The 27,398-nt window shown below is 51.0% G+C and overlaps 3 protein-coding genes across 7 annotated transcripts; 2 read left to right on the forward strand and 1 right to left on the reverse strand.

Moving 5' to 3' along the window:
- Window positions 1-108: 108 nt before the first annotated feature.
- On the reverse strand, window positions 109-4,906 carry DCLRE1B (DNA cross-link repair 1B). The gene is made up of 5 exons (XM_082068990.1): window positions 4,654-4,906; window positions 4,435-4,588; window positions 4,190-4,369; window positions 262-3,626; window positions 109-226 (listed from the first exon to the last, which is right to left on the reverse strand). Exons 1-4 carry the CDS (start codon window positions 4,840-4,842, stop codon window positions 2,761-2,763), a joined length of 1,389 nt encoding a protein of 462 aa, XP_081925116.1. The 5' UTR covers window positions 4,843-4,906; the 3' UTR covers window positions 109-226; window positions 262-2,760.
- Window positions 4,907-4,992: 86 nt separating this feature from the next.
- AP4B1 (adaptor related protein complex 4 subunit beta 1) lies at window positions 4,993-13,292 on the forward strand. 3 transcript variants are annotated; one of them, XM_082068987.1, is made up of 10 exons: window positions 4,993-5,159; window positions 5,231-5,455; window positions 6,402-6,532; window positions 7,303-7,450; window positions 8,122-8,618; window positions 9,273-9,356; window positions 10,276-10,379; window positions 10,571-10,778; window positions 11,068-11,349; window positions 11,588-13,292. In XM_082068987.1, the coding sequence occupies exons 1-10, from the start codon at window positions 5,047-5,049 to the stop codon at window positions 12,013-12,015; spliced, it is 2,220 nt and encodes a 739-aa protein (XP_081925113.1). In that variant the 5' UTR covers window positions 4,993-5,046; the 3' UTR covers window positions 12,016-13,292. The 3 variants fall into 3 exon arrangements, with proteins under 3 accessions (XP_081925113.1, XP_081925115.1, XP_081925114.1); XM_082068989.1 differs by lacking the exons at window positions 4,993-5,159; window positions 5,231-5,455 and adding an exon at window positions 5,603-6,004; XM_082068988.1 differs by lacking the exons at window positions 4,993-5,159; window positions 5,231-5,455 and adding an exon at window positions 5,603-6,004 and having other exon boundaries at window positions 6,402-6,528.
- Window positions 13,293-14,035: 743 nt separating this feature from the next.
- PTPN22 (protein tyrosine phosphatase non-receptor type 22) lies at window positions 14,036-27,396 on the forward strand. Of its 3 annotated transcripts, none has more exons than XM_082069377.1 (21): window positions 14,036-14,220; window positions 16,008-16,116; window positions 16,669-16,745; window positions 17,804-17,899; window positions 18,225-18,263; window positions 18,550-18,621; window positions 18,707-18,766; window positions 19,210-19,352; window positions 19,516-19,582; window positions 19,794-19,871; window positions 20,387-20,479; window positions 21,839-21,915; window positions 22,323-23,068; window positions 23,912-23,995; window positions 24,126-24,256; window positions 24,810-24,837; window positions 25,220-25,300; window positions 25,557-25,660; window positions 26,111-26,141; window positions 26,573-26,650; window positions 26,789-27,396. In XM_082069377.1, the coding sequence occupies exons 1-21, from the start codon at window positions 14,134-14,136 to the stop codon at window positions 26,851-26,853; spliced, it is 2,346 nt and encodes a 781-aa protein (XP_081925503.1). In that variant the 5' UTR covers window positions 14,036-14,133; the 3' UTR covers window positions 26,854-27,396. The 3 variants fall into 3 exon arrangements, 2 of the variants coding, with proteins under 2 accessions (XP_081925503.1, XP_081925504.1); XM_082069378.1 differs by having other exon boundaries at window positions 18,553-18,621; XR_014185727.1 differs by lacking the exons at window positions 26,111-26,141; window positions 26,573-26,650; window positions 26,789-27,396 and having other exon boundaries at window positions 24,126-24,203.
- The last annotated feature ends 2 nt before the right edge of the window (window positions 27,397-27,398 follow it).

Raw genomic sequence — 27,398 nt, forward strand, 5'->3', positions numbered from 1 at the left:
CGCAACTTGAGGCCGTTTCCTCTGCTCCTGGCGCTTGTTCCTGGGGAGCAGAGCCCGACCCCCCTGGCTCCAGCTCCTTTCAGTCTCCAGTATCACCCACTCCAGAGCTGCACCTCCGGGGGTTTTTAATTCAGCCCCTTCCAGAGTCAAAACAACATAACAGAGACGTTTCTTGGTTTTCTTTCAAAAGCTTACAGTGCTTTACAATGTTTACAAACACTCTCAGCTTTCACAACTTCTTATTTACTCGAACAGCAGCACAACAAGCACAGACTTGTGCCATTTAACAAACATAAAGAATCAAGAATCAAGTTTGCCTCCAGATGGAGATGAACAGTGGGAAAACATAACATGCAATAACAATTTAAAAAAATAATAAAGTACCTTAGGGTATTTCTGCTTTGCAGAAACTTACGTGCAACTTTTTCCATGAGAAAGTGCTGGGCAACTCTCACTGCAGCCATGATTTGGGGCACTAAATAACATTAAAATGGATATTAAGACAACAAGCTGCCCCCAGAGAAGTCTGAATGGGACAGTATTGCGCTTTTGTGTAAAATCCTACAAGTAACTTGTGCTTTGTGGTTTTCTACGTGGTTTTAGAGAAGCTGGAGCCAACTAAATGGTTTCACAGTCTTGTGCTTGGACTTTGCCAGGCCGGTGTGTGGAAGGAGCTGAGGGGCAGCACCGTGAGCCAGCCGTGCCCTCCCCACACGGCAGCGCTTGAGCCGGCTGGTTAAAACAGAGCTGAAGTCTTGCCAAGAGGAACTGTGCTCCTTCCCAGCTCCTCGGTAAGGCCTTGGGTGAGTTGTTTGATCCCACTGGGGCTCGGTTCCCAACTGCGGAACAGAGATAAGCAGCTCAGGCGTGCTCTGCGTGCGTAGATTTGGGAAGGCTTTGGTCTGAGCACCTTTTTTTTTTCTCCTGCCAGGGTGACTGTAAATTTCCAAGCGTGTGGCCCTTAGATACCACCCAGTCAAGCTAATACTTGGCTACAGCTCCTCCTTGTCACCGTTGTGAGCAAAACACCGCTGTGGTAGCAGTGTTGACAGAGCCATGCACAGCAGCACGTTCAGACCCTGGTGTTTGACAATCCAGCTCTCAGCACTGCTAACACTCCCCTCAGCAACACTCTACTGCCAGTTTTCCCTATAAGGCCACATTTCGTTTTCCAGGATTTTAGGACAACGCACAAAAGTAGTATTTTAACACCAAAGAGAAGGAGGAAACAAGTGGCACTGAAATACCTCATGCACCCGCTGTGCTGAGGCCAGGATCTCCAACATGCTCACTGTTGGTCGAGTCTCTCCTGCTTCTGTAGCCTTTTAAACACTGAGAGATTTTAGGTTTCCTTGGCTCTGCATAATTTGGATAATTTATTTCAGAAGTGGCAGGAATTATGTTTTAAGCTGTAGTAACAAAAGCCAGAAGTTCTTGTGCAGTCTTGAGTAAGTGTTTGGAAACGGGGTGCAGATCCCCAGCTTCTGAAGTCTCTGCAATTTTCACTCTTGTGCGTGATCAGCGTTGCCTCTGTAAAGAATTAACATTTACAACTCTGTTTTGCCCAGAGGTTCGCTAGGAGGTTCTCTACTTCATTTACTTGAATAAATAAATGATTGATAAGAATGCTTGATAAGAATGAAGGAGGAAAGGCTGGATGCCACAAAACAGCAGCAGTGAAACACATCAGATCTCCGAGGTCATTTGCAACAGACCTAAATGGAGCGGTGACTCAAAGGCAGCATTCCTCCCGAGCAGGGGAGAGTAGGACGGGAATAGGGGAGTTCAGGCAGCGCTTCACTCACCTGCCTGTCAAATGAATCACTGAAATGTCAACAATATTCAAATAACAGCCTGCATCTCCAAGGCAGCCAGCAGCAGACAAAACACTACACAAGCACAGCGCAATTATTTCCCTGGCAGCCTCCCATGTTACAAAAGATGCGGGTGTCTCCACTGAGCGCTGACCTGATGGGGCTTTTGCAGTTGAGTTTTGATAAGCAAATAATCCATACAGAAACCTCCGAGGAACAGGAGCACACAGACCAGCTGTCCATGAGCTCTAGATACACTCCAAGAGCAAACATTTCCTTTTCTGGTTTGACTCAGGGAATTCAGTCCATGGAGCTGACTCCTCTTGGAGAGACCTTGCAGGACACTACTCTGATATTGACTGAGATCATATGAAACACTTTCTGTTGAGGGTAACAAAAAGGAGGCTGGACAAAGGTGAAGAACAGGCTGTTTTGTAGCTTCAGAAAAGCACTTATTGACCATTTCTGCTCTAGTGTTGCTGCCCTGACCCCACAGAGAGACAATATGTGGTGTTGCTAATGCAGCTCTCAGATTTTGCCCTGCCTGCTCCTTTCTCACATTCCAACCCCATTAATTACCTCAGCTGCAGGCAGCTCACGCCCTCTGCAGCTCACCTTGAATCTTTTTTCACAAAAGACAGGTAAGTCACTGCAAAAAGTGCGTACCAGGCACACGCGCAGTGGGACCACAGTGCCCGAGTGTGGCGTGGACACCCAACAGATGTAAACAGAGATATAAAAATAAATAAAGAATAATTTAAAGAGTCTAATGCCTACAAACTAGTTCTAGTTTCCTTCTTATCCTCTAAAAAGAGGTAGAGAAAGCAGAGCCCTGTATCTAAGCTCCTCTCTCCTGATGGGAAACTAGAGTAGAGAGATGCAGCAGCAGAACCTCCAGAATCGCTGCTATCAACCCCATTGGCACTGGCAAGTGTCTCACAATTTTTTAGGACGTTTCCCCCTTCCTAAAGAAATCTTCGACCAGCTTGTCAAATTTCTGTGAGGAGTTCTGCTTTAGGACATTTAAGGGAGTGAGTAAATACTGCTCTGCAAATCCAGTTGGAAAGTGCTCATCAGGAGCAGGCGCTTGGCTAACAGCACCTGCTGCTCCTGGCTGTTCTCCACTCAGCGCTTCTTGCCCTTTCTCCTTGTCCGTGTGACAATAAGTGTGACCTTCTTTTGAGCAGAAAGCTGACTCGCAGCAGTTCTGCTGAGGAACCCTAACACCCGTGAACTCTTCAGAATTCTCAGTGGATTTCTCTGGGGACTCATAAACAACTCCTCGGGGCACAGGATGCTGGGCAGCTCTTCTCAAGGGATGTAGGGGTTCCAGTGTCTTCCTTTTGCTCTCCTGCTGCACAGACTCTTGCACAGGCTTTGGGATTTGGAAGTCAGGAAGCGCCTGGGGGGCGGAACTGAGGTATTTCTGAAAGTAAGTCTGGCACGTGCCACCCTTCACTATTGGGATTACTGAGCAAGGTTTCAGCCACTTCACAAACTCGCACAGCTCCAGAAAGGATGAGTGATCAGAGTACGGAATGGTGTGGATTTTGGGGTGGGTGACCTTCACGGGCCTGCCGGTTGGGAGGATGGCAATGGTGGGGTGCAGCGTGTTCCAGGTGACGAGGGTATCCCAGCGGATCTCGGCAACGTCCACAGCACGGATCCAGCCGGCTCCCTCCTCGCTGGTGAACACGTCAGGCAGCTCCAGCAGCCGCATCTGCTCCAGGCGCCAGGGACTCACCACCACCCAGGTGCTGAACTCCATGGCCAGGTCCACCAGCAGCGTCTCCTTCCCCAGACTGTAAACACCTGCAAGGAGAACCACGAGTCAGGGATGGGGCAGGGCCCCTCATCATCAGAACACCGAGGTACTAGAGAGAGTGCAGGGGAGGTGACAAAGCTGGTCAAGGGCCTGGAGCACAAGTGTGATGAGGAGTGGTTGAGGAAACTGGGGCTGTTTAGCCTGGAGAACAGGAGCCAAGGGCAGAGCTTATTGCTCTCTGCAACTGCCTGAAAGGAGGTTGGAGCATGGAGGGTGTTGGTCTCTTCTCCCAAGTAGCAAGTGAAAGGACAAGAGGAAATAGCCTCAGGTTCTACCAGGGGAGGTTGAGGTTGGACATTAGGAAAAAATTCTACCTGAAAATGGCATTAGAACAGGCTTCCCAGGGCAGTGGTGGAGTCACCATCCGTGGAAGGGTTTAAAAGGTGTTTAGATGAGGTTCTTAGGGACAGGGTTTAGTGCTAGAATTAGGTTATGGTTGGACTCGATGATCCTGAGGGTCTCTTTCACCTGGAACGGTTCTGTGTTTCTAGGGGGCACATGGAGCCGAGAGGCCTCGCCAAGGGGAAGGCGAGCGCGGCGCGGCACTCACCGATGACGACGTGGTGCTGCGGGTGCGTGCGGATGAGCTGCGCGGCCTGGCGCGTGGCGAGCTGCCGCGAGGGCAGCGCCTGCTCCGGGTGGCAGTGCGTGTTGTCCAGGTAGAGCCGGTCGATGTGGCGGCCCCGCAGCGCCGGCTCGCCCTGCATGCTGCTGCTGTAGCGGAAATCCCCTGCAAGGACAGAGCCGTCAGCGCGGGGCGGGGGCCGCGGCGGGGGCGCAAGGGCTGCCCTGTACCTGTGTAGAGGATAGTGCCGAACGTGCCCTCAAAGAGGAACATGACGGAGCCGGGGCAGTGGTTGGAGTCGAGCAGCGTCACTGTCACCGTCACCTCCTCGCCCAGCACGTGGCTCTGTCCCACCTCCAGCGGCCGGATCCAGCACATGGGCACCTGCGGGGGCCGGGCGGTGAGGGCCGGGTGGCGAGAACCGGGCGGTGGGGACCGGGCACACGTACCTGTAGCCGGCGGTGCAGAAGGCGGGCGGTGAGCGGCGAGCAGTACAGCGGGCGGCACCAGGTGCTGGTCAGCCCCACCGTGTGGTCCGAGTGCATGTGCGACAGGAAGAACAGGCGGGCACCGCCCGCCTTCCGCACGCTCCAGAAGTCCACGGCGATGGGCGTCCCGGGGATCACCGTCCCGTTCATGGCGCCCGCGGGCCGGGGGCGGCGGCTCCCGCGCCCGCCGCTTCCCGCCGAATTTGGCGGGCGGTGCCGCGCAGGCGCAGAGACGGGGCGGGGCCGCTGCGTCACGTTAGGGGCGTGGCTGCGTGCGCGGGGCGGGTCCGCGCAGGCGCGGTGGGGCCGGGGTTGCGGGGCGGTAGCGGAGCGGGGCTCGGTGCGGGTCCGGCCATGCCGTACCTGGGCGGCGAGGACGCGGTGCGGGAGCTCCGCCGGGCCCTGGCCAACCCGCATGTGCAGGCGGATCCGCTGCGGTACCGCGCCGCCGTGCTGCGCGTCATCCGGTACGGCGGGAGCCCCGGGAGCGGCGGCGGCGGCGGCGGGCGGGCCGCGCTGAGCGCTGTCTCTCCCGCAGGTACATGGAGCAGGGCGCGGACGTGTCGGCGCTGTTCCCGGAGATGGTGAAGGCCAGCGCGGCGGCCGACGTGGTGCAGAAGAAGCTGGTGTCGCTGTACGTGCGGGCGCAGGCCCCGCGGCAGCCCCAGCTGGCGCTCCTGGCCGTCAACACCCTGCGCAAGGACTGCGCGCACCCCAGCCCCGCCGTGCGCGGGCTCGCCCTGCGCAGCATCTGCGGCCTCAGGTGCCACGGGGGGCGGGGTGTCCGCCCGCTGACCCGCGGGATGTGGGAAACAATAATAGGCACAGGCAGGAACTCTCAGCAAAGCGTATATTTTATGTTTAGAGCCGTGAAGATGATGGAGTGGGGCATCTTCCTTATGAGGAAAGGCTGAGGGAGCTGGGGCTCTTTAGCTTGGAAAAGAGGAGACTGAGGGGTGACCTCATTCATGTTTACAGATATATAAAGAGTGAGTGAGCTCTTCTTGGTGACAACCAATGGTAGGACAAGGGGTAATGGGTTCAAACTGGAATACAGGAGGTTCCACTTAAACATGAGAAGAAACTTGTTGGGGGTGAGGGTGGCAGAGCCTGGCCCAGGCTGCCCAGGGGGTTGTGGAGTCTCCTTCTGTGCAGACATTCCAACCCGCCTGGACACCTTCCTGTGTAACCTCATCTGGGTGTTCCTGCTCCATGGGGGGATTGACCTGGATGAGCTTTCCAGGTCCCTTCCAACCCCTGACATTCTGGGATTTTAGTAATGATTTTGCAAGATCGGGTGTTCTCCCTAAAGGTAGGCACGCATCATAGGGCAAAAAGCCCCTGCTCATATCCCCCCAAATCCTGGCCGCAGTTTCCTTCCCCAGTTCCCCACTGGTTGGTACTTCAGGGTTTACACACTACCCGCCGCCTGCCTCATTTTACATATTTCGTTATCTAATTCTAGCAATACCCTTCCCCTTATCGTTCTATTTAAAATATAGGTTTCTAGCTCTTTGGCTACCCTTCCCCCTAGATTAACTTGTAAATACAGGTATCAGCATCCATTCCAGGATTAGTTTGAAAAGACTTTGTTTTACATTAAGGATTCATGGTCTGATGTCTCTTGGTCCTTCCCCCCAGCTGGGGTCAGGCTTCAGGTCCTCAGTTTTGTAAAGGCAACATTCCTTCGTTAACCATCCCTTCCGCAGGGTGCCGGGCATCCAGGAGTACCTGCAGCAGCCACTCCTCAACGGGCTGCGGGACAAGGCGTCGTACGTGCGGAGAGTGGCCGTGCTGGGCTGCGCCAAGATGGTGAAGCTGCAGGGGGACGGCGAAGTGGGTGAGGGGGCGTCGGGCCGGGCCCTACAGAGGAGCGGGGAGCTTGGGGGAGTTGGGGGCATGCGGCTGCTGAAAACGCGTGTTCCCACCCACGGTTTGGGCTGGGTTTGCTGCGCTGCCCCTGGGTTGTCATGGCTGCAAGATGGAAAGAGGGAGGAAAGTGACAGGAATGACAAGATGTGCTGCGGAGGGTCAGTTGGACACGAGGAGAAGGTTCTTCACCCAGAGGGTGCTGGATGCTGGAACAGGCTCCCCAGGGAGGTGTCACGGCCCCAACCTGACAGTGTTCAAGAAGAGACTGGACACTGTCCTCAGACACACGGGGTGACCCGTGGGGTGTCCTGTGCAGGGACAGGAGTTGGACTTGATGACCCTTATGGGTCCCTTCCAACTCAGGACATTCCTCGATTCTATGGAAAGGAAGATGAGCTATAGGTGTGTATTGAATTATTAATGAAACACCAGGCGCTGTGAGGTTCCACGTCAGTGTGTCCGTTTCTGTCTCAAGGGAGTAATTTAGGGTTCTGCCACAGTTTTGTACCCACTTTTACGGGGCCTCCCGCAACACCCACCCATTTCCACAGCCCCTCTCACATCCACAGACCTTCAGGGAAAGTTGTGCCGAGGGCAGGTGTTACTGTAGAGCTGGAGGTGGTGTTGGCGGCTTCTCCCGTTTCAAGTGATCTTTCGTTAGTGATAAATGCCTGTAGACAGTGATTAAATTCCAGTGTGTCGATAGAATTTGGTACAGAGACCTCGGCTTCTTTACAGATGGTGCATTGGTGAATGAACTCTACAGTTTGCTTCGTGATCAGGATCCCATCGTAGTCGTCAATTGTCTGAGGGCTTTAGAGGAGATCTTGAAGAAGGAGGGAGGAGTTGTCATCAACAAGCCCATTGCTCATCACCTCCTCAACAGGTTTGTTATCTTTGATATCAAGATGGTGCCAGAAGCTTCATTCTTGTTCTTGCGTTTTGCATGGTGGCAAAGCAGGTATTTCTGGGCTGCTCTCAGAACTCGAAGGGAAGACTCAGGCACCCAAAGATGGAGGTGGCCATCCTGAGAGAAACCAGATTACTTTTATGCTAAGATCTGAAGAGAAATCTGAGGTTCCCTGCGTTTCTAGGGAGTCTGTGCTTCAGCTGGTGGTTTGTTTTGGAATTGTAAGTTACTGTGATTGTTTTATTTTTGGTGACAGTATACATTGTATATTTGTGGGACAAGTATGTTCTAGTGTACCTCTCCCAGTCCGTTGAAAGATGTATAAATTGTCCATTGCTTGAAGAAATTAACTTTTCTGCAGATGATTGTACATGATCTGGCAAAAGAGTGGTATTGCTCTGCCCAGGGTTCCTGTCAGTGTTGCTGTCTGGCTTAGAGCACCAGCAAAAGCGCATGTGGCCGATACTGAGTTAAGCCAATGTGCGTAAACCGGTCAGTTCTCTCGAGATAAAACTGTGGTGTCTACATCTGAAGCACGGCATGTGGTTTGGAACAGGTGGTAAGAAACCCTGGGGCTAAGGGCTCTGCTCAGTGCGGACCTTCGTGCACTTCTTGGCTCCTGCAAACGGTGTTTATTCTCTTGGCAGGATGCCTGATCTGGATCAGTGGGGCCAAAGCGAGGTGCTGACCTTCCTGCTGCGTTACAGACCCCGCAGCGAGGAGGAGCTCTTCGACATCCTCAATTTACTGGATGACTATCTCAAAAGCAGCAGCACCAGCGTCGTGATGGCAGCCACCAAGCTTTTCCTGGTGCTGGCCAGGGAGTACCCAGATGTGCAGACAGATGTTTTGGTGAGGGTGAAGGGGCCGCTGCTGTCTGCCTGCACTTCTGAGAGCAGAGAGCTCTGCTTTACTGCCCTGTGCCACGTGCGACAGATCCTCCGTAGCCTCCCCGGCCATTTTAGCAGCCACTACAAAAAGTTCTTCTGTTCGTATTCTGAGCCCCACTACATCAAATGCCAGAAGATGGAGGTGTTGTGTGAGCTGGTGAATGATGAAAACGTTCAGCAAGTGCTGGAGGAGCTGAAGGGCTATTGCACGGACGTGTCGGAGGAGCTTGCCCAAAGGGCGATCTTCGCCATAGGTAAGAGCGGGAGCAGCTGCAGCCCCAGACCTTTAATAGGGTCTTTTCTCTGCTGAAGGACAAACACCAATTCACTGATCTGTGTGAGTGCATTTCTAAACCACGGTTGTGCCGATTCTTTCGGAAATCCTTTTATTGAGCTGTTTCATGTTTGTGCATAATGTCACTGCACCTCGTTCAAATGACTCTGCTCTAATGAGATGCTCTAAAGAAATTTGTGTCGTTTCATCTTACTAACGAGCCTTTGCAGCATTAAATGAAACTGTGTAGTGGGTGGAGGAGCTGCTCCAATAGCTGCTTGTTCTCTGAGTTCTGGTGGGGACAGAGTTAAGGTGATTTGGGGCACTTTAGTTTTGTAAGCTTTAAAATAAGAGTTTCTGTAGTATTCATAAGGAGAAAGCCAGGCATGCCAAAAGGCCTTTCTTATGTGTTACATTCAAGAAAAATTCAGCCTTTTGAGGCTTGGCTTCAGAGAAAGGACCATATCCCTTCTGTGGGGAACAAGCTCATTTGGCTATACTTTCGGAAATCGTAGTCAAAAAGGGAAAGACAAAGACCTTTTCTTGGAAGCAAGTTTGTGATGAATAGTTGGGTTTGTGGTTCCTATTTCACCTGATAAAAGGTTGACTTGTACGTGGTTTGGTGTCTCTGCAGGCAACATTGCCAGGACGTACACTGACCAGTGTGTGGGGATCCTGACAGAGCTCCTGGGGCTGCAGCAGGAACATATCACTTCAGGTGACCCGCCACACGTTGTTTGCCTGGCTTACGCTTTCAGAAAGTGGCTTTGCTGGGGCTTCTGATCCCAAACTCCAGGCTCTGAAAGGCACTTGGCATTTAATTTAATTGGCGTCTTCCTGGTGGAGTGGGGGCAGGAGTGTGACTGGACATTGTAGTTTTTCCTTCCTTAAGCTGCTCTTTGTGGTGAAGGGCGAGACGGTCATAGCTGCATTCATGGATTGATGTGGAAGCTCCTGTTTGGCTGCCGCCTGCTGACTTAGAGAGGGAGGGACTCTGCAGAGACGTGTTAGTGACTAAGATGATTGACAGATCTTTTAAATCTTTCTGTTCCTCATATAATAGTCTGATCAGTTGTACCCAGGCTTCTCTTTTCCTTCTGCTGCCCTCAGGCCTAACTTCACGCCATTGCCGTTTCTGCCTTCTCTTTTAAATGGTCTTGCTTTCAGTTTTGAAAATCACATGCTTGCACTCAGGAGTTCAGTTAGGTCTTTAAAGCTGCTGCTGTTTCTGTAAGTGGGCAGCAAAGCCTTTAAAACTTTGACCTAAAGTTCATGAGGCTTGTTTTGAATGGGTGTTAGTTTTAATTTGTCATTCTAACCTTGTGTGTCTGAAGCATCGTGAGTCAGTGTCTTTTTAAAGGCTGGGGAATGTCCAGAAGAAAGGTCACTCTCCAGCAGCCAGAGGAACAATCTGAAGTTTCAGTGCTTTATTTTAGACTTGATGCAGCTTTGCCCTGACAAACACAGTGTTATGAGACTTTGAGGAAGGGTATCTGGAATCATGGTCACATGTGAGGCACTTACGTCCCCAGCCAAGACTTGTGGAGTCTCTTGAGTGGAGTTTTTTGGTTTTGTTATTTATTTTCCTAATGGTTTTATAACTCTTAGCGAATGCTGAGCTGTTTGCTTCGTTGCAGCCGTGGTCCAGGCGTTTCGGGACCTGGTTTGGCTGTGTCCCCAGTGCACGGATGCCGTTTGTCGGGCGCTGCCGGGCTGCGAGGACTCCATCCAGGACAACGAGGTGAGGCAGTTCTGCCTGGGGCTGGCAGCTCTTGAGGATGGGTGAACAATGAGCTTTGCTTTGGCTCACCATGGGCAGACAAGAACCATAAATCTTCGCAAGACTGGTTCCCTCGTATCTATTTCACATCAGCGTTGTTTTTTCTGGTAAACAACCAATTTGCTATTTTCTTTTTCCTGTGGTTCCGTCAGGGCAAGCAAGCGCTGATCTGGCTCCTGGGCACGCATGGTGAGAAAGTACCGAACGCCCCGTATGTTTTAGAGGACTTTGTGGAGAATGTGAAATCGGAGACGTTCCCAGGAGTGAAGATGGAGCTTCTGACGGCGTTGGTGCGACTTTTCCTGTCTCGTCCCGCCGAGTGCCAGGACATGCTGGGGAGACTGCTCCACTACTGCATTGGTGGGTTCCCTTTGTTCACTAAAGGGGTAGCCCAGGCTTTTTGGGACCTGGTGTGGCTGCGTCCTCAGTGTTTGGGTGCCATGTGTCAGCGTCCTGGCTGCCAGGACACCATCCAGGGTGGCCAGGTGAGGTGCCTTCATGCCTTGGGCTGCTGCTTGGCCCCAGCTGTTTGGTTGGCGAGTGTAACAGGCTGACGCTGTATCCCTGGGAATCTGCTTTGAGTAATTTAGTACTTTGGGGAAATCTGGATGATAGCATTCTCCATAAACTATGTCCCTGTAATTTCCAGAGGAGGAGATGGATATGGCAGTACGAGACCGGGGATTGTTCTACTATCGCCTTTTGCAGTCCGGTGTGGAAGAAGTGAAGCGGGTCCTGTGTAGCCCTAAGTCTGACCCCTCTCTGGGGCTCCTGGAAGACCATGCCGAGCAACCCGTGAATACGTGGGCTTCAGAGTTTAATACTCTGGCACCAGTTTATGGCAGAGAACGCTGGGCACTCATCACTGCTCACCAGCCAGCAGAACCCTCGTACGCTTCTCCTTGTACGGCCTCCAGGAACAGAGACACAGGTAACCCACCTCACTTCCATCTGGGATCCGTTCTCTCCTTGTCAGTAGATATTGTCACGTGGATTTCTTTGGAAGAAGATCACAGTGCTTTGAGAATGCTGTCTTTGTGTTCTATTGCTCACTGCTGAAGGCGCTGTGATTCCAGCCCTCTTCAGCTGGTGGTCCGTAAAACGTTCTTTGTGAAACCAGGAGCTGCACCTTACGTGCTGCATCTCACACGTTTGTGGTTTCATTTCAGAGTCGCTTATTTCTGAAGGGAACAAAGAAGTCCTCAAGGTTCACCCCGATTCCAGCAGCCTGACCTTAATTCCTGACGTTTACCTGCCTGCAGAACAGTTTGAGGAGACCTGGCTCAGCCTGGACGTGAGCTGCCGCCTCTCCCTGCCCTGGCGCGGGACTGTTCACCCGGATGCCGTACAGACGGCTCTGCACGTTGTCCACATCCAGACTATCGCCATGAGCAAAGCTGGCGCCCAGCCCTGGAAAGCTTATCTCAGTGCTCAGGATGACACAGGTTGCCTCTTCCTAACAGAGCTGGTGCTCGAGGCGGCGGATTCGGAGATGCAGGTTTTGGTGAAGCAGAGCGAGGTGAAGCCGGAGGTGCTGCAGACCTTTATTTCGGTGCTAAGGACCGTCATGGGGACAGTTGCTGGACTGGAGTCCTGATAGTTCCCTGCTCCCAGTAGGATGCTTGCTCAAGGCACAGGAAAAGTTTCTTTTCCTGGCTTCACTTGCCATACTTGATGCTGGTTTTGTACTTTTAAGCTGTGGGAGCGTTAGGAAAGGACAAGGTAATGCAGTCGTGAGACCGCTGCTTCTGGTGTGAGTCGCAGAAATGGTGGCACCTGTGGTGATTGTCACAGGACGCTGATGTTACCAGAAATATGCAGAATTCAGGGTTGTGTTTTGGAGAGGGTTTTTTCATGAGAATTGTAAATAATTCAAAAACAGTTCAGAGACCCCAGGACGCTGCTGCTTGTCTCACGTTCAGAGGAGCAGTGCAGTGAAGAGAGAGGTATTTAGCTCTTGGCTCCCTTTACATGTCTGACATGGATTTTTTGGTGAAGGGAGCTCTGCAGTGTCAGAGATGGGCGGACAGGGTACATGATGCTCACTAGAAACACTAGGTTTCTTTTTTAAGGGAAAGAAGTCTATTTTCGAGGTGAAATGTGTTATTAGAATCATGATTTGCCCTCTCTGAAATTCCCCCCTCAGGCTGCTGTATGAAAACAAGGAGCATGCAGGGTGGGAACAGCGTGTTCGTGTGAGTTCTGTATCTGCGCCACCGGCCGTGTCCCTGAGCTGTCAGTCCCTGGTACCCGCACCAGCAATGGAAGAATTGCTGTTTAGATAATTCATCTGTACAGAATATCACATTTTTGCTGACACTGATTTTTCCCATTTGTTACTTTGTGACTCAAGGGGCTGTTCAAAGGTTCGTTTGCTGCGTGGTACTCATTTCTGCGCAGTACTGTCAGCCCGTCCCCACCGTACGGCACACGAGCAGTGCTACGGCACTAAATATTTATGGTTTTTGACATTATACCCTGGTCAGCCTCAGGATATTTTTTGAAGAGCATGTGGACAGTGTTCCATGTGCTCCATTGAGAGTTATGGAGGGTCAACTCTGTCCAGTGTCATGAGAAGTGTCCTTGTCACAGCCATGTTTTCCACAGTGGCAAAACCCTGAAGACAGCTCCTGGCTTTGGGTATGTTACTATAACAGGGCTTTATGGCACTCCTGAGGAGTAGCTTTGTTATCCCTAGTCTATAAGATTTCTTGTAATTTTTTATTTCTTTTAATGACTGTATTGCACCTTTACATTGCCATATGCCTTCTGTGCACTTCACCCAAACACTGCTGTCGCTGCTAAACAACAGGTTTAGATTTTATTTCTGATTTTCCTAATAAAAATGTGAATAATTCCTGGCAGTTTTTTGGAGCACTTTGTTCAGCTCTCAAGTCAAAATAATGAATTACGGGCCATACAAAAAGCGTCGCTCTGCTCACACAGCTTTACGGACCCCACTTGGTGCCTTTTACCAGGGGAAGGGATTAAATCAAAATATGTTACGGTTCGTGTGGAAAACAGGAAAAGATTTCAGTGTGAAGGGGAGGTGTGGGGTTTGTGTGCTGCTTTAGGGACTCTTCTAGAGCACATTGAGTCTGAACCTTCCCCTGACTGCCCCGGGTGGGGGTGCTCAACCCCGGGTGGGGGTGCTCAGCCCCGGGTAGGGGTGCTCAGCCCCATCCCCCTGCTCACCCCTGAGGACTGTGCTGCTGGGGACGGTACTTAAAGAAATCGAGATGTTGGGGTGCATGGCTGTGGTCCCCAATATCTGAGCATCTCCATGGCACAACGCTTGGAGAATATCCAGGCACCCAGCGGCCGAGGAACCGGGTAGTGCCGCTCCTGCCACGATCATAGAATTATAGAACGGTTTGGGTTGGAAGGGACCATCAAACCCCATCTAGTCCAACCTCCCTGCCATGTGCAGGGACATCTCCTGCCCCACTCGGTGCCACCAACCCTTGCTGCGGGCACATGAGTGCCCGTGGTTTGAGAAGGGGGCGCTCGGGCCCCAGGTTGCGTGTTTTGTTTTGTTGTTTGACCGCGGTGTCTGTTACGCACTAATTTCCTTTAAGGCTGGCGATGAAGTCAGTAAACCACAGGCTGCGGCGAACGCTCCGCGGGCTGATGCTCTGATGCTTTCCATCGCCGCGCACGCTTGACATGTCCCTGCTCGGGCTCGGCAGGGCGGTCACACTCGGTCTCCGGCATCATGGACCAACGGGACATCCTGCTGCAAAACCTGGAAAGGGCCCAAGGCAAGAAGCTCAACAGAGAAGAGTTTGTAGATGAGTTTTCGGTAAGTTCGCTTAAGGCACGGCTCTGCATTTCAGTTGATTCTAAAGGGAACTGCTCAGTCCCTTCTCAAACGGGGACATGATTTGCATGTGACAGTAAGATTTTCTATGAATTTTACAGCAGACAGGGCACGGGAGTTAACTGGGGCAAAAGGAATGCAAAGACAGAAGAATAATTTCGTAGCTTGCATTCAAAGTAAAGCTTGTGGATTTTTAAATAATTACCCGAGTGTTTCCTGTTTTCTGCTTCACAAACGCACTCCTGGAGACGCAGTTTCACTTTGCGTGGTGACACGATACAACTGGGGGTACAGTGAGGAATGTGGAGCTGCTGCCCCTTCTCCCCACTGCAATCTGCGGTATCATTGATACACGTGTTCCTGGTGGGGACCTCTGGTTGCTTTTTTTCATTTCAATAGAACCCCCCACCGTGCCCCCGTTCCACCCGCAGGGCAGGAGCGGGTGGCTCTGCTCCCCAGGAGCAAGCGCCAGGAGCAGAGGAAACGGCCTCAAGTTGTGCCAGGGGAGGTTGAGGTTGGATTTAGGAACAATTTCTTCCCCAAAGGGCTGTGGGGCATTGGAACAGGCTGCCCAGGGCAGTGCTGGAGTCACCATCCCTGGAGGGCTGGACAGACGGACATGAGGTTCTCAGGACATGGGGCAGTGCCACGGGTGGGGAACAGTTGAATTCAATGATCTTGAGGGTCTCTTCCAACCAGAATGATTCTATGATCTTATTATTTATCTGGGTGGCAGGGGTGAGTCCTAGATGTCCCTCCAGTGTCCCCCAGTGAAAGCCGATGGCTGGAGGCAGCTGCTGGTCCATCCGCTCAAGGCAGGTTGCTCTGGCAGCCTGTCTGGGCTGCTCTGAAAAGCAAAGGCATTGCCTGGCTCTGGCAGACATGGGGAAGGGTAAAACTGGTACTTCTGTAAGACCTGAGATGTCTCAGACACCAGAATAAGCACTGGCCCCAAGTTACCCCTGTGGGCAGGGGCTGCGTTGGGCAGCGACCTCTGGGGAAGGGCCAGGGGGTTTCTCAGGAGATCCAGCCCGGCTCTGTTGTACCGGTGAAGACACTTCAAACACCTGGGAAAAGCTTAGTGCTTAATTTCCTGGTGTCTGGGTCGGAGGGAAGTGATTAATCTGAGTCTGCAGTGACAGTCTGTTGTTCCATGGAACAAAATGCTGTCACAGGCTGCTGAATTCCCCCCTCGCCATGCAAGGCAGAGGCTGCCGAGCCCTGGCACACATGCTAGAGCTCACAGCCAAACGTACAGTGAATTTTCTGCCCAAAATGGCAGTAGAAGTGGCCAAGGCCGTTTCCTCTCGTACTGGCGAGAGAGCTTCCCAGGACACGTGTGTCCTTTTGCAAGTGCAGAAGCCATTTGTTAAAGGTGGTTTCGCATTGTTATCTCCTCTTTTCTGAGTGCCATTTATACTGAGAATGATTCCCTTGTGTCTCACTCATTTGTGAGGGCGACGCTTTCTGTGCTGTATAAATGCATCACTTCAGGTCAGAAGCCCACGTGCCCCAGTCTGCTGTGGGCTCTGCCTCGGCACACACTTTCCACACACTTTCCATTCCTCAGAAGCCCGTGCTGGGGCTCTCAGGTGGCTTCTGCCTCTGCTCTTGTTCTGAATACCTTGAGAAAAGCCACTCAGGAAAGAATTAATGGTACAGATCTTGCTCTGCGGTAGCGAGCCTGACCTCTAGACATCCTCACACTTCTGTAGTAGAGTGTTGTATGTAGCACGTCTGCTGTAATTTGTTCCATTCCTTTATCACAGAAGCTGAAAAGGCAGTCAACAATGTACAGGTCGGATAAAATCTACCCCACAGCAGCATCTGAGCAACCAGAGAACATCAAGAAGAACAGATACAAGGACATCTTACCCTGTAGGTTGGAAATGGCAAATGTTCCTATTCAGCCTTTTGGGGTTTTGTCTTTTTTTTTCCCCTCACTTGAGCCTCTTTTCCTCCCGTATCTTCCTGTGCAGCTGCTTGCACGTGAGCGCATCGCTGGCTCTCAGTTTGCCTTGAATTCTGCTGCTCAGATTTAAGGCTTTATTTCTGTTGCTGTGCATCCTCTGGAAGACTTTGGCATATATTTTCTACCGACAGAAGAACTTCTGTTGAGTAGGAAACACATCCTCTAATGCTTGTCCCTGCAAGCTTTCTGGGTAGCATCACAACCACTTGTTTCCCAAGGCCCTATAGAGAATGGCTTTGGACAAAGATGTGTCCATGATGTACAAAGCAGAATACAGACAATTCAAGCTTTGCTGCTCTGTGCAGGGCTGTCGGGAGGTGCAGGAGCAGCATTTGCTGCCCTGGGATGAGCTCTCTGCTGCGCATGTTCCTCCAAAGCACCTTGTGTGCAGCCCGAGGAGCGCAGCGACCACGAGACACGACCAGTAACTGCTGCTGCTTCTGCTTTTGCGCCTGCAGTTGACCACAGCAGAGTGGAGTTGTCCCTGATCACATCAGATGCAGATTCTCATTACATCAACGCCAACTTCATCAAGGTATCGCTCCTTCCGCGGTGTTCGGCCATGCAGTCGTGTTTGTAGCAGCTGTTGGTGCTGTCTGGTTGAGTTGTGCTGGGGGGAGCAGGTCCTGGGCTGGGTGAAAGGACCACACGGTGTGTCCTGGGCTGGGTGAAAGGACCACACAGTATTTTCTGGGCTGTGCTCAGGGGTGATGGATGTAAAGGTGAGTACAAGCAGTGAGCCCTTTGCAAGCAGCCCTGCAGCGCAGAGGTGCCAGGGACACGTGCTCGCGTCGGACATGCGGTGGAACAGTTTGTGGCTCACAGCCCCCACTTCCTCATCGCTGTTGCTGCCCTTGGTGGGTGACAGTGGTGTAAAACTGCTTGTGGCCAGCTAGTGCCTTGTCTGAAACTGGTGCTCGTCAGGAAGCCTCGTGTTGCAGCACCACCGAGACCCGCTGCAGCGCGAGCAATAGCACAGAGAATCAGAGAATGCCCTGAGCTGGAAGGGACCCACCAGGATCATCGAGTCCAACTCCTGTCCCTGCACAGGACAACCCCCAAATTCACACCGTGTGTCTGAGGGTGTTGTTCAATTGCTTCTTGAATACGACGCAGGCTGGTTCTCCATCAGGGGCTCCTGGTGTTTTGGGAGTCTCCTGTATTCACGACCCTTCTCAGACAGACAGACAGACAGCTTCCTTTGTTCTCCACCACAGTGACCAGGGCTGTGTGTAACCCACCTGTAGAAGAACAGACCGTCACAAGGGGCCCACAGTTCATTCTTTGGCCAACTCCGATGTGTCAGTCTGCAGCAGCAGCTGTTGCAATGTCACGTCGCAGCTCCCAAATGTGCTGCAGAACTGGTGGTTTCTGGGAGCAGAACTCGCCTCAAGCCCAACTCCCTGGTTTGAGTCTTTTGGCTTCTGGTTGCTTAATTTAACGTAGATGCCTAAAATTTAACTATATAAAAGCCCTTCTAAATCCTTAACAGGCCCATTGTATAGAAGGAAGATTCAGAAAGAGGGATGACTTGTATTTCTGCTAGTGAACTATGCAAATGTATCTCTGTGTCTGATTTGAATGCTGTTTTAGGGTGTCTACGGGCCAAGAGCATACATTGCAACACAGGGTCCTCTCCCCACTACTGTCATTGACTTTTGGAGGATGATTTGGGAGTATAAAGTCCAGGTAAGGTGCAGATTTATATGCCTGTACAGCCAGCCAGAAGTCCTTTTTGACTAAGCAGACGTGGGAGTGTCAGGGTTTTACTCCAGATGTTGTGTGTGCCCCACATCCATCCCCTGAGCCTTCCCCACACTCGTGCTGAGCCAGGGCTCTGTTAGTCGCTGTCTCTGCGTTTGGGCTCCGAGTGGGAAAGGTCCTTGTGCCCAGGCTGTGGGTCACATCCTGAGTTTGCTTTGCCCACAGAACCTCTTCCCCTGCAAGCGATGAGTTCGATTTTGCTGCCTAGAAACTTGCGTTCAGGCTTTTCTAACACACCTTCTTTCTGCAGGTCGTGGTCATGGCTTGTATGGAGTTTGAAATGGGAAAGGTGAGTAACGCGTCTGCCGGGACAGCGTCAGGGCAAGGCGGAGAGATGCAGGTTTTATTAAATCTCAGTTGATATGAACCGTTCCCTGATTCTCCAGCTGCAGATTCTTAAAGTGTTTCCAATAGCATAGCTCTTTGGAGGGGGAAAACCAGCAATGGTGGCCCTGGGGAAGCGGAGGCTGGAGCTGGTTCTCCTCCCAGCACAAGTTTAGTCCAGCAGAATGAGACAGGAGCCAGCGTGGGTGGGCTGGGGTGAATAACCAAACGTGTCCTGCTTCTCGCAACAGAAGAAGTGTGAGCGGTACTGGGCAGAGGCGGGCGGCCCTGCCCTGCAGCGCGGTCCCTTCTGCGTCGCCTGCGTGAGTACAGCCCCGTGTCACACCACGCGCGCTGGAAACTCCTGGCACCCGCAGAAAATGTGACTCTGAACTTCTCGTTCTGCAGGAAGCCGAAGAGAAGAAAAGCCAGTATGTGATTAGGACTTTAAAGGTGACCCTGAACAAGGTAAGCAGGAAAGGTCAAGGCAGGAGATGCATCTTGGCTTTATCATATAAGTAAGATATTAAAATATGGTGCTCCTTATGCAGAAAATTTTACATGGCTCAGCCTGCTATTTTAGATTGGGCAGTAGTTGAAGGAATTAAGAAAGCAAAAAATTAATAATTCAAACCTCAACTTCTGAAGCTGTTTTTCGGTTGTGGCAAATCAGACCCTGGGTGAAGCCAACAGGTAACACCAAGAATGCCATAAAATGGAATTGCTTCTTTTGTAGCAAGAACAGCTGCAAACTGCACCTCTAACCTTTGCCTGCGGATGCAGAGGGGACGTGGAGGTGTCTGCAACACTCCAGCTTCCCCTTGCTGTGCTGGTGTCCCCACGGGAACTGCAGCAACGTCCCCGGGGTGGCACAGGACAGCCTGGGACCTGCCACTCCTCTTCTCTTGCAGGAAACCCGCACTGTCCACCAGTTCCACTATAAAAACTGGCCGGACCACGACGTCCCCTCGTCCATCGACCCCATCTTGGAGCTCATCGCTGAGATTCGCCGCTACCAGCCGGACGACAGCGTCCCCATCTGCATCCACTGCAGGTGGGTGAGCCGGTGACCGGCGGGGATGGGACGATGTCCCCGTCCCCCCCGGCGCTCTCACTGCCCCAGGAGGGTCAGAGGAGGCTGGGGGTGTTTGTCAAATATCCCAGATGTGCCCATCCTCTGATGTGTGCTCACAACCCTGCCGTGCCTGTCATTGCAGCGCTGGCTGCGGGAGAACAGGAGTCATCTGCGCCGTCGACTACACCCAGAAGCTGCTGAAGGACGGAGTGAGTGTCAGCCCGGGCTGCGTCCTCCAGCGGCGCTTGCATCTGCATCTCTGTCTCCATCACCTCCCGTCTCCCCTTCTTCCCTTTCACCCTCCTCTGACTACCTACATGTATTTTACATGACAGCCATGAATTTTGGACACCGCTCTAAAGTTCATCACGACTTGGAAGCTCCTGTGTGTAATTTTTCATCTTTTCTCTTTCTCGCAAGATTGTCCCAGTGAACTTCAGTATCTTCAGTTTGATCCAGGAAATGCGCACGCAGCGTCCATCCATAGTGCAGACCAAGGTATGTTCGGGGAATGTTACCAACTGGTGAGCTCTTCATATGGGGATCTCGGCTTTTCCCCAGGAGGGTTTGCAGCAAAGCAACGCGGAGCAGTTGTGCTGCTGGGAACCGGGGCCCACAGACGTTCTGTAAAGTCCCTTTTCTCAACAGAAGAATGATTTTGCAGAAATTAGTTTGGTAGCTGACCATTTCCTCGTAGGCAGCTGGAATAGCATAGTGCTTGCAGTCCGATTTATCAAACACGCTGTGAAATGAGGGACTCTCCAGGAAATAAAGTGGGAACTCTTCTCAGCTGGGACGGGCTGAAGAGGAAGCTCAATGCAGAACAGTGTTGTTTGTGCATCCGAACAACCCCAAATGCTTCAGTTTGAACCTTTTGAAAGTTGTGGCTTCTATTACTTCTGGGAATTTACCCTGTGAACGGACTGGAAAGCGGCAGCTTCTCTCAGGGGCTGATGTTTGATTTGGGTGACAAGTGACCGTTTAAACGCCTGTTTTATTTCGCTGGGATGCAGGAGCAGTACGAGCTGGTTTATGATGCGGTGATCGAGCTCTTCAAGAGGCAGATTAAAGCACTCGATGCCCAGGAGGATTCCGCTGCATCACAGGTAAAAGTCCCAGGATAATCGCGCTGCATCTTGCAGCTTCGGGCGCGCCGGCTCTAACCCAGATTCCTCTGCAGACCCGCAATGAACCGCTGTTTTCTGCCACCCTTTAAGCCCAAACTGAGCCCCTTTTCAAATTAACCCCTAAAAATCCACCTGTTTCCCTGAACACGCAATGCTCATCACAGGATTCAGCTCCAAGCAATAGCTACATTTTATTCAGTCTCAAACCCATTTTGTATATACTTTTATAATGATTTAATGTAACAAGGGAACAGAAAAGCACTGAGCTTCTACAGTAGCAGCTGGTTTCCATGTGGACGTGCCAGTGAAACTTGATTTCATTCTATTCTTGCAAGCAGCAGAGCGACTCTGAGCCCCTGTTGAAGCTCAGGGGCAGGAGGCTGTGTGGCTACCGGTGTTAGTGTGCAGCACGCTGGTGTTCTGGGGATGTAATTCACATTACAGCCTGTCTGTGGGACAGAGTGGGCTAAAATACCTTGTGAAAAAAACATGTCAAAGACTTTCAAATCTGATGAACCTTGGAGGAAAAACAATGTGGTCTCGGTACAAAGTCGCATATAAACAGGAACATCCGAAACATCCATGGCTGAGCTTCTTTTCCTTCTTGGTTTTCCACGACTGCTGCCATGACCCTCACCTTGCCTGTGTAGCTGTTTGCAATGTGGCTGAAGCAAATGCATTGCCATTCTTAGGCAAAGCCTGAAAGCTTACAGTCAGCTTATTTTGTCAGGAGCTTTTGTCTAAAGAATCGAGAACAGCATCCTGCGAAGGGACTCGCACCTCAGTTTTGCCATAGGATTTGCAGGATGTTCCAAACCAGAGAGAAAAGAGCTGGAAAGAGCCTCTTTCTATGCGTTGTGGACAGTGTGCAAGCAAAGGAGATGCAACATTAGCTTGACACAAAATGCAGAAAACAGTTTGAGCCCGGATGTGGTTTTGTAGCTCCTGGCCAAACCTTTCTCCCCCCTAAACCTCACTGCCCTTTGAAAACACTTTGCAGAGCATGGGGGATGGTCACGGGCTGGGGTGTCATGAAGGAAACCAGGCTGGACGCCCACCTGGTCTGCTCAGGCTGTTGTGCGGGTGTTTGGCACAGCTGGATGATTGTACAGCTGGCTCTGCTCTCATTTCAAAAAGGTGCCAACAGAAATTGCTCTTCAGGAGGTCCTGTCCTCAGTTTTCAGCTCCAACTTGGCGTTTTCAAGTTGGTGTTTGTGATTTCCAAACTACATTAATAATTAAAAGTAGTTAGCACAAATTCCAACACCTGAAATAGCATGTTCATGTTCTTCACATTCTTCCTCCTCACTCTTGTTTTCCAACCTTTTGTTTCACTAGGCACAAACAAGGCATCCCGTGGCCAAGCCGCTCCTGACTCCAGTGGAGGATATTTATTCTCTGAGGTTACTCACTTGGTAAGGCCACAGCACAAGTATCCCCTGGGTTAGTATTTTCAGTCCCCCACGTGATTTCAGGAAGATGCATTTTCTTCATTTTCTTAATGTGCACTTTGTGACCCAGTTCTGCTTGAACGTTGCAGCAGGATCTGGTCCCACCTTTCAACTGCACGTGTAAATAACTTTGCTTTTTGGCATAGTTTACCCATGTCAAGGAGCCTCCTCTGCCCAATGTTTATCAGTGTCCTGGGGCACCAGGGTGCACAGTCCTTCCCTGTGCTCCTGCCCTGAGGCTGAACCGGGCTCTACATTCCCAGGGGACAGATGTGCTCTTAGGAGCGATGTCGTGGAGCATTGTCGGTAGGCTAGCAGTGATTTCTGAGTGCTAGATGGCTTTAACTTCACATCGTGGTGCTTTATTGCAGCTCAGAGCAAGAGGAGCAGGATGCGCATCAACATCTTTCTCCAGTGGTACGAAGCAAAGCATCACCGACATCGTTGTCTTCTGCGGGAGCACCGGACAGCCCTGGACGTGCCGTCCCCATCAGACAGGCCATCTCCTTCAGCGCCTTGAACTTCATCAGCTGCAGGAAGGTGGCTTCTGCCGAGAAATGGGGTGCTGGGGATGCTCTGCAGAAACACCGCAGCTTGGAGTTCAACAGCATCTCTCCTGAGCAGCTGCGGCTGAGCCCGGGACCGAAGGGAGGTGGCAGGAGAGGCACTCGTGGCCGAGTGCCGCTGACACGGACCACGTCGACCCCTTTTGTGCTGGCACAGCGGGCAGACGGCTGGCAGTGGGAAGGAGGGGACGCAAAGCCCTTTTTGAGTTCACAGTTGCCCAGTGCCTGCTACTCCAGCTTTCCGGTGGAGCAGCAGGATGGATTTTCCCCTGTTGAGCTGAGCACCTCGAGCTGGGACGTGGATGACCCCCCAGCCCACATGAACCACGGTCAGTGTCCTTACCCGCATTGCTGCTCAGCAGAAGACCCCTACTTCTCCTCGCTCTCCCTGGATGTCCCTCTGTCCCCGGAGTTTGCTGAGCACCATGTGGAAGGACAGGATGCTCTCCTTCCTTCCCATGCTGTGGGTGCCCCCGCCATGGCCATCCCGCCGCCCAGGGCTGCATCCCACCATGATCTCCTGCAGAACGACGATGGGGTGTCACCCCCGGGTAAGTCCTGCAGCACTGGACACACTGGGCTCAGTAACACTGTGGGGAGCTGGGGGTGTTGGCATCCACTGGGAGCTGAGGGAGCAACTGGTTTCATTCTTGCCCTCACTTCATCCCGCCTCAAATTTTTCTCATAAAAATAAATGATGTTTTTAGAACAGCAAACTTTTGGGGTCCGCATTACACAGCTGCGCTGGTCTATTCTGACACCTCGGTGCAGCTCTAATGGGAAGGCAGGGACTGGTGGTGACCAATTCTTAAGAGGGGGCTCTAAGAAACATGTAGAAAGCTCCCAGAAATTATTTTCTCTGAGGTTCTATTTTCTCCAAGGTTCTAGTTTCTAGGTCAGAAACCCTTCCTTTCTGCAGAGTGTTGTGCAGAGGGACACTGACATCCCACTGACAGAACCAGGACCTCAACATTAGGATTCTGCCCAGACCTGTAGCCTGAAAACCATCACCTGCCATATGAAGAAGGCAAAATTATTCCTTGTTCTGATCAGTTCTGGCCCGGTCGGACATTTCTCGTTGTCTGCAGCTTTGACATTGGCTCAGCTCTGTCCTGCTCAGGCCCTTCAGTGTCCAGTGTCACCAAAGTGTGCTCGTTATCTAGATGCCAGCATCACAGAATGGCTGGGGGTGGAAGGGACCTCTGGAGACCACCTAGTCCAACCGACCTGGGTTCACCCAGAGCGGATAGAGACTCTGGGAAACCAGAGTTTAGAGGTGATTAACCATCACCTCAGGTGCAAGGCTGGATAAGAGCCGTCAGCTCTGAGTCTCTGCACAGGTTCTCCTGCCGGGTTGTGCCATGTGGGTAACGTGTCCGTGTCTCCCCAATTAGCCACCCCGCCACAGCCAGATGATGAGGATCCTCCACCCCTGCCCGAGCGAACCCCCGAGTCCTTTATTGTGGCCGGTGAGCCTGGTGAGTGCATTTCACAAGGCAGGGGCTGAGAGGGGGCCTGGGGGCTCCTCCGTGGCGGAGCAGCCGGCAGCACCTTCGCTCTGGCTGCCCAGGGTGAGCAACGACCTCTCTGCTGTTCCATTGTTTCCAGGACAATTCCCTCCAGCCACCTCTGATTTTCAGCTTCCAGACAGAAATACAAACATCGGCATCTCTTTGGAGTGGAGTGGTGAGTCTCACTCAGTGGTGTTTGATGACTCAGTGAGACTGAGACCATGTAAGGTAAATAAGTGGCTTTTCATCTCTTCTCCAGCACTATCACTATGCCAATTTCTTTACCATGTTTCCTTCCGTTGAGAAAAACACTAGTTTTGGCACTGTGTACTTTCCATAAATGATTTAAGGGTTCAAGACTGGAAGATGTGGTCTCACTCAGGTTCCTCCATATCAATACCTTCTTTACTCCAAATATATTTTTGGGGGGTCGGTCCTAAGTCCCATACAAGGCGGTATATTGTTCCTATTTTAGAGAGGGATAATGAAGACAGGGAGCTCGTGGTCTGCTGCGGTTCACACCGCCCTGTGGAACAGGTGGGAGATGAGCAAAATTTAGGCCTCTCTTGATCCTCCCATAGTTGAATTATAGCTTTGTAAAGTGAAACAATAAGGCGTAAGCCTGCCTTCCATTACATGAGCACGGAGGTGTGTGTGGGAGGGTGTTTGCACATAACATCATTTCCTCGTCTTCTCTGGCTTGCTTGTGTGCAAGAGAACGACATTTGGTTGTGGGAATTTCAAATACCTTCCTTTATTTATTATTTTTTTTCGTTTCCAGAGTGTGAAGCTTCGGAGCCCACGAACAGGTATAAGTTTAATGCTGGGATAAACCACCTTTGGAAAGTCAGGTCTGCTTTTTACTGAACCTGCGTTACCATATTTAATCAATATCTTTAGGATCTGCGCTCCGTCCAATGGAAATTCCATATTGCTAGATAGTTCTAAACAGAACTAGACAGTTCTGCAACCAACCAAACTGATAGTTTTATATCTCTTAACCAGCTCCTGCCTCACCCTGTACATGATAAACCCTTGGGCCAAGGGGTTTTGCACCTTTTGCTGCAAGTTGTGTGTTTCCTTTGAGATAATTGACATATTAGAGTGTTGTGGACCTCTCAGTGAAGGGATATATATATAGATATATGTATTTGAAGCTAGGTTAGCAACTCTTTCATCTCTCTTTCTCAGAGACAACCCGGGATCGCTCTAACTCTCCTCCCCCGCTTCCTGAAAGAACCCCGGAGTCATTCGTTCTTGCTGATGCAGCGAGTAAGTGATGAGTTATTTTCTTGGCATGTAACTGAGATTGTTTTGCTTGCACCTAAGCCTGTAGATAGCGCAGGAGATCACAGCCCTCCTGTTCAAAGCATTACCAAGGGTAGTGCTCCAGGACTTAACTGCAGGAGAGTTCAGAAACTTCTAGAACTGCTGCATTAGAGGAAATTAAAAGCAACGACAAAGCACTTAGAAAAAAGCAGGAGGATTCTTGAATGATCGCTGCAAATGTTGTGATGTATGTTCTCAGGTCCGCAGCCTGCCGCAAGAAATTCTGCCACGAGTCCTTCGGGCTTGGAGAACGTTTCCAAAACGTTGTCAGAAGAGCCTACAAAATGCTTTAGGAGAAGCAAGGTAAAAGCAACAAGACAACCCAAAAGCAAATGGAGGGGCTGAGAAGAAGAGATGGCTCTGTAATAGCTACAGCTACTGTGGCTTTCTCGCTGCTTCCCTTGTGACAAAAGGAGCTTTGGAAAAAGGTGCTCGAGTGGAGTCTGAATTCCTGTCTAGGACAGACTCTGCTCATCACCCGCCTCTTCTTGCTGTGGCCCTAATTAATTATCCTCATGGGCAGTTGTATTGAGGATGTTATGGCTGAGCAGAGAAGTATTTGAGGAAAACAGCAAGAATAACACAAACTGGAGGCACAGCAGAAGTCTACAGCTCAGTTTCAGCTGCTAGCCACGATAATTCTTGGGAGACGCGATACATCTATATTTATCAGCAAATTCCCTTTATGATAATAGCTGATCTACTGCTTGCTACATTTTTTTTCCAACAAACCCTTTATTCTTTTTTCTACAGAGCTTGAAAATACTGAAAAATGTGAGAAAGAGTAAGTCTCTCATGCTAACGTGCATCTTCCTGATGGTTTTAGGCAAATATATAAAGAAATACGCAGAATGAATTTTCAAGAACCTGAACTTGCCAGATGTGAAATGTCGTGCACATCACGGAGTAGGAAACGCAGAGCTGCCCGCCAGCTGTGCGCCACCACATCTGGATGGCAACAGATGTTTTAGGAGTGTTACAGGGATGCTGCGGTGCCCTTGGGTCCAGCTGATAATTACCAGATTATTTACATCATTCAAACCAGTGTGGTGGGACAAATACTCTAAAAATAGGGGCTAGGGGTGCTGTGGGGAACGTGGGTTCTGCCCAGTCTGTTTGGGGCAGCAATAAGGAGTTTCTCATCGAGTTCCCTTTGATCTAAATCACTTATATTGAAAACAGACTAACCGCTTCAGTCTGCTTTTTCACTTCTAGGTATCTGTGGTCCATCTTCTCTGACAAAACCATCAGAATCTGCCCTGTCCAACCACTCCAGATCTTTCCTGAGCTTCGGTACGTTTTCCTCTTGGTGTTTTGCTGCGGGCAGCACCCGTTTTCTGAAATACCATATTATTTTAAGGACTTAAATAATCATCCTCTCTAACATACAGAATTAATTGCATTAAGACTATATGTATAATTTCTTCCCAGGCTTTGCAAGTCGATTTTCAAAACCGAAAGGACCAAGAAATCCACCGCCAGCGTGGAATATTTAGACATGTTTGCTAGATCCAGCATTACGGATTTGTGAGCCCTGATATGTCTTGAGTGCTCATCCCCATAAGGTTTCCGTCAAAACAAACACATCAAAAGCTGTTGTGTGATATTTGCAGCTCAGGCACTACTTGCACACCCTTCATCAGCTGAAGTTTTAAAGCAAAGAAGAATATAGAAGCACCAGCAGCTAAGCACTTTCAGTTAATTTACAAGAAGATGGAAAGGAAAAGCAGGAATAGATATTTTTGTTGTGTTTTGGAATGTATTCACTTCAAAAGGATGGATTGGAGCTTTCGGAACCAAAGTGTGAACTGGTGGCAGGACCCAGGGAAGACTATTGGCCACCATACGGGACCAAACAGAACACGCCCCTGGGTTGTGCAGACACAGCACAGACGCCGCTGCTTTTGTCTCAGGTTTCACGAGGTTTTTGCGCGGGAATTTGCACCGAAATTCAGCGATCGCGCGTTTAACCGACGAAGCGTTTTATGACGCGCGAGAAACGCCGTAAAAAAGAAATAAAAAGTTTATTTATCGCCCTGCA

The sequence above is a fragment of the Streptopelia decaocto genome, assembly GCF_964273445.1.
Source record: "Streptopelia decaocto genome assembly, chromosome: 19".
In the NCBI taxonomy this organism is placed as follows: Eukaryota; Metazoa; Chordata; class Aves; order Columbiformes; family Columbidae; genus Streptopelia; species Streptopelia decaocto.